Source organism: Eulemur rufifrons, chromosome 6 (genome assembly GCF_041146395.1).
Source record: "Eulemur rufifrons isolate Redbay chromosome 6, OSU_ERuf_1, whole genome shotgun sequence".
NCBI lineage: Eukaryota > Metazoa > Chordata > Mammalia > Primates > Lemuridae > Eulemur > Eulemur rufifrons.
This window is the reverse complement of record NC_090988.1, coordinates 91,244,438-91,256,538: the sequence shown is the minus strand read 5'-3', so window position 1 is coordinate 91,256,538 and position 12,101 is coordinate 91,244,438. Positions and strand designations below refer to the sequence as shown.

Genomic DNA, 12,101 nt, shown 5'->3' with positions numbered 1-12,101 from the left:
ATGCGGGCTTTAGCGTATGCATCCCAAGAGGGTGAGTTGAGCAGAAGTTATGTTATCTTTGTCTTTTTTTTTAATTAACCTTAGAAGTTACATATTAATACAATCAATTCTGCCATATTCCATTCGTCAAGATAGTCATATAGTATGCATCTTGCTCCAGTAGAGAGGATAGGCCCTACCTCTTGATATGGAAATGCCAATGATCTGGAAGAGCATATACAACATGATACTATATTGCCATAGTCTTCCCCCAGTCACAAAAACATACATCTATTGGTTTACCTATTCATAGATCAAATCTGGCCTCCATGTGCTTGAATTCTCAGAAAACTCTCTTTTAATATAATATGAAATCCAGGATTATGAATTTGCTTAAGATGAAACATAGTCCAACACTTTCCAGATATTTTGCATTTTGGAGAGCTCTTAAATTTGCCAGAGAACATGGTGGAACTGAAAGAGCAGAAATTGGCTTGTAGTTCTACCATTTACTAGGTACACCATTCTGGATAAATGAAATAAACTGTTCTAAGCCTTGCCTTTTCTATCTATGAATTGGGAGTAATGTACTCATCTCATAGGGTTATTTTGAGATCAATATAGAAGTTCCTTACAAATAATGAGTGCTCTATGTATATTTCTTTTTAATATAGAATTTAGAACAGGTTAAAAATCCTGTTTTTAACTGACTTAAATAAATACAGTCATGTGTGACTTAATGACAAAGATATATTCTGAGAAATGCATCATTCGGCGATGTCATTCTGCAAACCTCATAGAGTATGTTTAAATAACCCTAGACGCTCTAGCCTACTACACACCTAGGCTATATAGTAGAGCCTATTGCTTTTAGGACACAAACCTGTACAGCATGTTACTGTGCTGAATACTGTAAGCAATTGCAACACAATGCCAAGTATTTGCATATCTAAACATAACTAAAGATAGAAAAGGCATGGTAAAAATATGGTACTATAATCTTAATGGACAACCATTCCATATGTGCTCTTTATTGATTGAAATGTCCTTATGCAGTGTGTTGTTACGGCAAGTGTTACAGCGAGTGGTCCCCAGGACAAACTGAGCGGCACACAGAGAGTCAGAGAATCAACGTTTATTCGTCGGCGGGCTCAGAGGGGTCTGGACACCAAATTCTGAGCCTCGTCTACCTAATTTTTCCCGTTTTTATTAAGTTGGGGTGATCCAAGGGGAGGGGTTGTCTCAGGTGACAATGCCCGCCAGGTAATAAGTTTAGTGTCTGCACAAGGCAATAGGATTAGTGTTATGCTAATGTACCAAATGTTAGGTTAGTGATGTTAATGTACCAGGTGATAGGTTAGTGATATGCTAATGTGGGTCCTCTTTGAGGGGTGGGGGTCTCAGGCAGCTGCTGTGCCAAGAAATAGATGGGAGTTTTCCTTATCTGTGTAATTGTAAGTAAATTAATAATTCTGCATTCTCCTGAGAGGGGAGATAGGAATTTCTTAGAGGAATCTCAGAAGTTGACATGTTTCAAATTCCCAAGTGTTGTTAAAATCAATTTTTGATGCCTGGGAGTTAGGATGAGGAATAGTCTCCTTAAAGCCTTTTTGAAAGATGGAGTTTAAAGAGGGATAGTGCTAACGACCTAGGTAAGTTTTTGCATGGGCGGCACTGGGGAGCCAAGCTAAGATCAGGACTTGAGGCCTGACAGACTTGCGCTTTGTCTTCAGGTCTGGCCTCCATTACCTGCACGTCCCAGAGTACAAGGTCTCACCTCCCCAAGTCTCAGTGTTTCTATCTGTAAAACAGAAGAAGGAGCCTTCCTGCCACATATGCCTCTTTTAAAAAATATTAGATGAAATAATCTATATGAAGTGCTTTTCACAGTGCCTAATGAGTGTGAAGCAGTCTATTAATATTAGCTTTTGATAATTACAGGTACTAATAATGGCAAACCTTCACACAGAAGTTTATAATTCAATACATTATTCACCTCTCTTATGAGGAAATTATCCTTAATTTCCTTAGTATTTAAATTTCTCAGAAATTTCTATATTTCTAAGACCACGAAAATGAAAATAGAGATGAGAAAGAACTATTGGAGCATTCAGAAGAGTATCAAAATTTCTTTAAAGCTGTCTTTCCTAAGGTGAGAATAATATGTTAATAATAATGCAGAAAAATATTAAATACAGATAAATAAAAGGAATCAGAAAAATATTTCAGTTTTATAATAAAATAATGCTGGTTTGCTATATTTATTTTCTTTATTTTTCCATGAACAATTTTGTATAATTTGCCTATGTTTTTCCAAAAATGTATAAACTTTAACAATATAGTAAATGCATATATATGTGTGTGTGTGTGTGTGTGTGTGTGTGTGTGTGTATCTATATCTCCAGTAAGTTGAAAGACTGGAGAAATATTTCCCTAATTCCTAAAGACAAAAATCGATGCTTTATTTAAACACACTGAAATGATTTATAGCTTTTGTATTAATTAAATGCTTAGTAGAACTTTTCATTCTCTACACACATGTAGTTTGGTTCTAAGTGAGGAAGAGCATTGCTTGGAAAGGTGCTCTTGGTTATTCAATATCTGTTCCTAGATGAGAGAGGTTTGTGAAAACATTATGGTTATCGGTGACAGATGTGGCTGCTAGTATCAAATGTAAAAGCCATGAAACACAAGGACTTCTGTGTATGAGTTGAAATTTTCTTGCTTGAAAATATATAGGAAATAGTTGGAGCCTTAATGTTTCCAAATTCTTAACATCTTTATGCAAGAAATAGCACTCATTTGCTTTTTGAGGTGATGGGAAACTCAGGTGGATCTTTCAAGATTAGGCAGTTACAAAGTTATACTATTTCCTACTTCAACGTTTCACTTTATCTTCAGCATGAAAACACATCTAGAGGCATCAGAAGGTGATGGAGAGCAGTGAACAGGCAGAGATCTTTTTTTGCAGTAGAGAGAGGTTGCTGAGAGGTAAGGTAGAAAAAAATGATTTAAAGGAAAGAGTATCAGTGAATGACAACTCTTGTGAGTAAATATATTTCTTTATGTCAGAAAATTACATTTGACATTCATATTAAAAATGTAATCATGTGTGAGAAACACCATCTGTATCTGCCTAATGTCAAAATAACCAATAATTCTGATGTGTGTGATGTATATGTGTGTGTGTATGTGTGTGTTAAATAGCATACAGTCACACTGGTAAATAAGAAAAAAAAAATGTTGAATGGTTAAAATCCATGCAGATAAATGATAGACAAACATGTCATTCTTTTTAATAATCCTTTGCTTTTGGGTGGCATACACAGATCCAGCCTCATAGAAAGAACATTATAATTTTAATAGTCATGATAAAATGTCATCTGTTTTCAGTCAATAATGATATCATAGTCTCTTACAAATTTCAATATGCATTAAAATAGCTGATATTGGCAGCTACTTACTTTATATTCATACCTACTTTGTGTCAATTACTGAGCTAGTATCCCTTTTACTCTCACAGTTTTGAGCAAATAATCCTCACTTTACAGAAAATAGTAGAGAGTTTCAGAGATTATATACATTTTATAGAATTGCCTTTGCTCTTTATACCAATGGGAGGCTGGAGTTACAGCCTACTAAGTAACATTGAACAACTTCCTTACACTAAGTCTTAGTTATTTCAGCTGTTAAATTAAGATAATAATTATGTCTGACTCAATGTTGACATAAAAATTGACTATGTGTGGCACAACCCAAGAAAATGTTGGCTGTGTTAGTTGTGGCTTCTATATATAAAAGTTTCTCAATAAATGGCAACATTGTCTTTAGGTTGTGTAGTCCAAAAACTTTGGAGTAATTTTTATTCTTTTCTCTTTTTATACCTTACTTCAAGGCCATCAGCAAATTCTATGGGATGGACATGCTTGAAGCTCTGACTCAGGTGGGACGAAGGCAATATATGTAACTTCAACATTTGTACCCCCTTAATATGCTGAAATAAGAAAAAGAAAAAAAATTCTATGGGATCCACCTTCACCATGCATCGACTTCCACTACTACCTCCCTGGTCCAAACCACTATCACCTTTCAGCTGGATAGTTACAATAACACCATAACTCATCACCTTGCTTCTACTCTTGTTCCTCTATAGCCTATTCTCCTTACAGTAGCCACAATAATCCAATGGACAATTAAGTCAGATCATGTCATTCTGCTGACATGGAAAACTTTCCAAAGCACAAAACCTATTTCTCATTTAGAATAAAGTTACACCCCTTACAATGATCTAAAGGCCTTACAAGATCTTCCAGCAGCCAGTCCTGGCCTCTGCCATTCCAGCGACACTGGCATCCTCAGATCACTGGTACTAATCATGCTTCCTCCTCAGAGACTTTTCATTTGCTGATATTTCTACCTGGAACCTCTTTCCTTAGATATCTTTTTTGGCTCCTTCCTCAATTCCTTCAGGCCTGCTTATGTATTCCCTCTCCAGCAAGCCTTCTCCGACTACCTTTCGGAAGATGATCCCTCTATACAGCCTCCACGTATCATTTACTCTGCTTTATTTTTCTCATGGCAGGTATTAAAATTGGATGTACTATATAATTCTTTGTTTTTTTTTTAATTTACGACCTACTGTCTCTCATTCTAGAACATGAAAATGGAGACTTTATCTGTTTTTCTTTTTTTTACTGCTATATTTCCACTTCCTAGAGTGCCAGGAATATAGTAGATAATCAATACATATTTGGAATTGAACTTATAAATTTATTTTTAAATAAAACTTAAAACTATAATCTATTAGATAACCCTTCCCACCACCCCAACACACACACATGCAAACGCCATGGCCAAATGACATAATTTGTTCAACAGCTTGGATGTACTTTATGGACAAGAATATTCATATTAGCGAAGTCTAATATGAGGAATAGAATAATGTTAATAAGAATGTTCTTTAATAGCATGTTTTGTTTCCATTTGACTTCAAAGCAAGCTTGAAAAGAAATCTTTATAAGTTGATTAAATAGAAATAAATCCCAAATACAATAAAACAGAAAAACCCATGATGAAATAACAAACCGGGTAAGAATATATGGACTTTAAATATTTTAAAGAGTTGTAAAATAGCTCAAAGATAGTGAAAGGCACAAACTCCATAGAATCATCTAGCCCCAAAGAGAAGGCTAAGAAAACACAGAGATTGAAGATATCTAGTGATTTTTGTATTACATTTAAACGTCTTTTGCAATATTTTTCCTGACAAAAATTAAATATATTTAGCCATTATATATCAAAAGAAGTACAGATACTTTTAAATAAAGTAAATTTATGTAAAAGGAAAATCTTTTATTATTATTTATTTCTATTTACAACTGACATTTAAACAAAGCCGGGGGGTGGGGGTGACAGCCCCTGTGCAGTCAAAAATCCACAAATGCCTTTTGACTTCCCCAAAATTTAACTACTAATAGCCTACTGTTGATGGGAAGCCTTACTTATAAACAGTCGATTAACACATATTTTGTATGCTATACATTTGATATACTGTATTCTTAAAGTAAGCTAGAGAAAAGAAAGTGTTATTAAGAAAATCATAAGGAAGAAAAGTATATTTACTACTTATTAAGTGAAAGCGGATCATCACAAAGGTCTTCGTCCTCCTTGTCTCCATGCTGAGTAGGCTACAGAGGAGGAGGAAGAGGAGAGATTGGTCTTGCTGTCTCAGAGGTGGCAGAAGCAGAAGAAAATCCACGAATCAGTGGACCCAGTCAGTTCAAACCTGTGTTGTTCAAGGATTAACTGTATTTACAGGGGAAAAATACAAATTTTTTGCATCCTTTGGAGTCCTGGCAAGAAACAGCATACTCAGAATGAAAGATTAAAGAGGGTTTAGTGAAGATTACTTTTGAAGGTATGGCTAGGTTTAAAGAAAACTACTAAGGCATGATAAAGCACCCCAGAGCTAGTAACAGTAGGCAACCATTACCACAGGTAGGAGGGAGAGAGTAAGGGGAGAAGGTGATTATAGGAATCCAAAAGGAAGTGAGTAGCAAAGGTCCTCCCCAAAGAACTGTAATCTTAATTAAAGGCACCCAAGCCACTGACAAGCCACAGGGGGTAACCAACCAAAAAATGCCTTGTCATCCTTTTCTTCCCTCTCTGATCACTAGCATTCACCTGTTGTTGGCCAGAGGTAAGGCACCTAGTTAAAGATGACCTTGGAAAATAGCCACCCAAGGTGGAAAATAGCCACCCAAGGTGGAAAAGAGTAGGAGTAAAAGCAATATATAGAGTTTCCTTTCCAGAAGTTTATTCAATTGTTTTCTAAGATTGTGAACCCCCCTTTTTGGACTTACCTGGAAAAAGGAAAACAGAGGAAATAAGTAGAGTCTTCCGACTTATCTATTTACTTAGTATTTATTGAATACCTTTCTGAGTCAGACACTGAACCAAGTGCTGGGCATAAAAAGGAAAACAAGACAGACACAGCCTTCTTCTCTGCCAAAAATTTAAAGAGCATTTAAATTAAAAAAAAGGGAGCGAATTAGAATTCATCTGTATATCAATAGTGTGCAGAACCTGAACCAACAGTTGTAAAAGAGTTTTTCAAAACATATTTAAAGAGGAGTTTTCTAACATTTCTTCCTGGCTGAGAAGGAGTCAGATTTTTTACAGGTAAATTCTCTCTGCCTGGATGTCCTCCAGCAAATGGGAATTCAGAATCCTCATTAGAAGCTGAATTAAACAGCTTCAAAGATTTAGTCTCATATCTTTTTTTTTATAAAATAGAAAAAGAAGAGCATGTTTATTCTCTTCTGTCATCCCATGAAAGAAAATAGCTTCTGTTATTAAAATGCCTTTGGCTTATCTGAAAACTCAAAATAGAGAGTGCTTATCACATTTTCCATTAATAATTTTGTTTTTACAGGTTAATCCACCACTTCTGAATTTGTCATCAGCATTGAAATAAAGGAAATCAGAATGAATGTGACTGTATTCATTCTAATGGGACTCACACAGAATCCTCAGACACAGAAAATTCTATTTTTGGTGTTACTTATCACCTACATTGTCACGGTCGTGGGAAACCTGCTCATTGTGGTTACTATAATCTATACCCAGACTTTGGACTCCCCAATGTATTTCTTCCTGGCTTTCTTCTCTTTGATAGATGCATGCTATTCCTCTTCCATAATCCCTAAAATGCTAGCTGACTTGCTCTCTGAGACAAAAGCTATCTCCTTCAAGGGCTGCATGACACAGCTCTTTGTTGAACATTTCTTAGGTGCTTCAGAGATTGTCCTCCTGGTGGTCATGGCCTATGACCGCTATGTGGCCATCTGTAGACCTCTGCACTATGTGAGCATGATGAGCCACCGCAGGTGCTGCCTCCTGGTGGGGGTGTCTTGAACAGTAGGTTTTCTCCACTCTGTTGGGCAGATTTTAGTTACTTTCTGGCTCCCATTCTGTGGCCCCAACATCATGGATCACTTCATGTGTGACATTTTTCAACTGACACAACTGGCCTGCACTGACACTTTCCTTGTTGGTCTCCTGGTTGCTGCCAATGGTGGGCTAATCCCTGTGATCACCTTTGTGTCATTGTTGATATCTTATGTGTTCATCCTGTGCTCCTTGAAGACTCACAGCTCTGTGGGGAGGAAAAATGCCCTTTCCACCTGTGACTCTCACATCACAGTCGTTATTTTATTCTTTGTACCTTGTATTTTTATGTATCTGCAACCAGTAGCCACCTTTCCCATGGATAAAGCCATAGCAGTGTTTTATACTCTTGTCACTCTCATGTTAAATCCAGTTATCTACACAGTAAGGAATGCAGAGGTAAAAAATGCATTCAGAATGTTATTAAACAGGAATACAATTTCAGATAATAAATGATCTAATATGAAGATTGTATTTCCATCATAATCTTTTCAACTTTATATTTCATTACTTTAAAGTCTTTTCCCCACCTCTCACTTAACTCTTACCGCACTTTTGCAAGGTAGGTACTATTATGATTATTCAATTTTACAGATGAAGAAAACAAAATTCAGAAAAGTTAAGTAGCCAGCCCAATGTCAGAAACTGATCCAGTGTTCAGATGTGCATTGATCTAGATCCAAATTTGGTGCTTTTTCAAACATATCAAAAGGTATCAGAAAAAAATGGAACACATAGATGAGAACCCCTCTATTTTGCAGGAAAAAAATATTTCTCTTCTAACTACAGAGTTGTATAATGTGCCTGTATATTTAAGCATTATTGGCTACTAGTATCTAGGACAGTGTGGAATATATTAATATTATAATTTAGAAAGAAGATCTTGCCAATACTCTCTTGGCACACACTTGATATATCATATTTAAAAATGCATTGGGTTTCTTCGGCTGAGTAAAAGTTGTCAATGATTATAAAAATTAATTGTATTAAATCTATGTGAAATTCTTAAATGTCCTCACATGGTTACAACTTTATAAAACTGACACCTAATAATGTTCTTACTGTACAGAAAAATGGAGGATTAAAAGGTTAAATAACTACTAATAAATCATAGAACATGTCCATAATTCTTGATCCCAAATGTGCTTACTTCATACCCTATGGTATTTTCACTATAGAATATCTTGGGACTAATATTTAATTATGGTTTAGTATATAAAATATTTTTTGATTATATGTTAGAAAAGTGACAATTTATTAGATTAAAAATCATTAGTGGCAATTAAATGCAGTTTTTTTACAACAGCAAATAGTAAAATTTATCCATAAAATAGCTTCACTGTTAAAAATATGGTTGTACATTCAGTTCTTGAATCTGGTATCCTCTTTGAAAACTGCTTTAGGAAATGGTTTGTAAGGTATATGGAAAGAAATTGGGAATCATTACTCCATGGTAAACCAAAGGAAATATTTCTCAGCTAAACAACTTACATAACTTACAATATTTCTAAATTGAAAACATGTTATTTGAGTATCATGGAGTGAGAAGAAATTTAGTGTTTATTTTCTTCTAGCTGAGGTCCATTTTTTAATCCTTAGTAATGGCAGCTACTCTGCAGTTAGATGACATGATTTTGATAATCCTCTGAAAGGTGAAGGGAGCACCAGACTACATGTCAGAAAAACTCGGTCCTGATATTTCTAGGTGGCCAAAATGAGTACTAGTCCCTTTTCTTCATCTGTGTGATCAGGCAACGGGATCATGTGTTACTGAAGAACAGAGCTTAGCTGTGCAGCAAATCTTTGAATGGATGAGACCATGATCTGGATTTGTGCTTGTGGTGCATCAGCTTGGCCTGGCTCCAGTGGAGCTCTGCCCCTGGGAAAACCCAATCACTGCAGGGTGGATGGGAATTCCCTGGTACTGTGATGAGCTGCTCAGTCAGTAGAGACACAGCCTCAAAGGGATGCAGTTGGAATGATGTAACTCTGAACATTGTGGAATTCTGTGCCTTTTGAAAATGGCAATTTTCCCTCTTATAGCCCAGGTCTATTACCCAAAGGAGAATATCTTATCAATGATATTTCATCTATTACCTTCAATACTTTGTCTTTTTTGCATTTCTTTTATTTTTATTATTTTTTTCTTTTTGTATTTTACAATATTATGCAGCACAAGCATTCTGGTTACATAAATTGCTCTAGTACGCTTTAAGTCAAAGTTATAAGTGTGCTCATCCCCTAATATTGTGCAATGTACCCACTGGGTGTTAATTTACCTGTTCCCTCCTCCTTCCTCCCCCCTGCTTTATTTCTGATGAGTGTTATTTCCATATGTGCACATAAGTGTTGATCGATTAGTTCCAATTTAATGGTGAGTACATGTGCTGTTTGTTTTTTCCATTCTTGTGATACTTCACTTAGAAGAATGGACTTCAGTTCCATCCAGGTTAACACAAGAAGTATTAGTTCATCATTTTTTATGGCTGAGTAGTAGTCCATGGCGTACATATACCACATTTATTAATCCACTCATGCATTGATGTGCACTTGGGTTATTTCCACATCTTTCCAATTGCAAATTGTGCTACTATAAACAATCCACTGCAGGTGTCTTTTAACAGAAACAAATAGCCAAGAAAGACATAGAATGAAGCAGAAGCTGCTAACTGTGGCTTGAAGTGAGAACAAGGGGCCTAGAATGAATTCAGAAGTCTTCCTGCTGAGTGATTTTTACAAAATATCATCCTGACTAGGGCTGTGGTCCATATAAGGTGATCCTTCTGTGTCAGGACACACATATACAATTTCAGTTAAAAGAAAATAACACATTTGTCTTAATTCCACAGACAATTGAAGTGATGGTATTTTTGGGCCTTAACTCACTTCAGTTTTGCATTTTTCTGTGGGATGGAAATTGACATATAAATACATAGGATAAAATACTTGAAGACTGTATAAAGCAACAAATTGTTTGGTGTGGTTCCTGGGCCTGATGAGGTAAGTTAAAGTTGTCCTTCATGTTTCAGTCTCAATGCTACATTTTTCTTAAACAGACATGATATATCTTCTTTTCAAATAAAATAAATAGAGAAAAAAATCCTTTAATCTCTACAAATGGTGCTTTTAGTTTTAAAGTCTTGGAATCTCAAGATCAGTTTCTGAGAGGAAAAAATAAAATTTTGATGACCCTCTGAATCTTTTCATACTTATACATAAATTGTTCTCCTTAAATAAGCACTCATTGCTACCCTAGTCCCAAGACGATGGGTGTTGCCCTTATGGATTCATACTGTCCTATCCCAAAACTCAGCTCTTCTATTTGGTAATTACAATTGCCCGAATTTTCCAAAGAGACACTGCAGATTCCATCACAGTATACACAGTGTCTTATTCCTGAACATAAAGGAAAATGAAAGCATCTTCATAAAGAAACCCAAGAGAACATCAAAAAGAAAAAAAGAAAAGAAAATCCTCTAATTCATCAGAGATATAAAAGTTTTCCAAGCACTTGAGCAAAACAATCCACAGAAAATTGTGTTTGGAAAATCATACTCAGGGGAAATTTCCAAACCTTGGGGGAAGCGAAGAAGCAATGCTACAGGCTCATGACCTCTCAGGGAAACATCTTTAAATTGCAATGAGAAACCAAGGACGAAACTTTTGTTTATTTATTTTTCCTTGAGCCATGTAGAAGATGGCACTTGGTAAGCAGCCAGGGACATTCTCTACCTCCTCTGGCAGAGATGCTCCTCCTGTCTCTCTTAGATGTAGAATGAAGGGTTGGAAAAAACCTTCACGTTTTGCCCAGCCACCAAATGGACTTTTCTCCGTGGAGAATGGGAGATTAGCATAACCAGAATTTTCAATGAGCTGATAAATGGTGAGATTTATAATTCACATTTTTGCATTTTCAGAGAGGATTTCAACTTGTGATGCAGTGCTTCAAAGTGTGGGTGTTGTGGACAGGCTATAAAGTATAATGCAATCCATGAGCCTATCACTTAAGAACTGTGCACACTTGGACTAGTTACATAACCTTTCTGCCTCGCAGACTGCTCATACTTAAGGAGAATAATAACATTACCAAGCTGAAAGGATGTGGAAACAAATAAAATAATACATGTGAAGTCCATAGAACAGCACTTGATACAGAATGTGTTAAATGAACAGCAGCTGTTAGAATGCAAATTCCTGTTTGCTTAATGGAGGAGGGTGGTAGGAGCTCCTAATTTCGTCAAGTCTAATGAAATTAGACCTATCTTCAGCCTTGCATATTCAAGTTAAATCTGAGTAGCTTAGAAATGCAACAAGTTCATATTTATTCTTTCTAAAATATTCTCATTTATCATTTATCTTGTGATGCTCTCTCCATCCTGATGTTTTAGATTAAAAAGCAGAATTTTCTGAGACTATTTAAAGAACACTGATATAACATGGTAAATTCAAGTGCTGTAATTTACAGAGTTATTGATATTGAATACAGCAGAGTGATCTCCGGTTACACCCAGGTTAGTAAAAAAGTATTGGTTCACTATTTTTTTTTATGGCTGGAGAGTACTTCATAGTATACATACAACACATTTTATTAATCCACTCATGTGCTGATGGGCATTTGGGCTGTTTCCACATCTTTGAGATTGTGAATTGTGCTGCTATAAACATTCAGGTGC

At 35.9% G+C, this 12,101-nt stretch overlaps 1 protein-coding gene across 1 annotated transcript; it reads left to right on the top strand.

Annotated features, from left to right (window-relative positions):
• LOC138384939 (olfactory receptor 4C12-like) lies at window positions 1-7,884 on the top strand. The gene is given in 3 exon segments (XM_069470581.1): window positions 1-31; window positions 1,036-1,138; window positions 6,945-7,884. Coding segments are annotated over 3 exon segments (1,074 nt in total).
• Window positions 7,885-12,101: the final 4,217 nt, after the last annotated feature.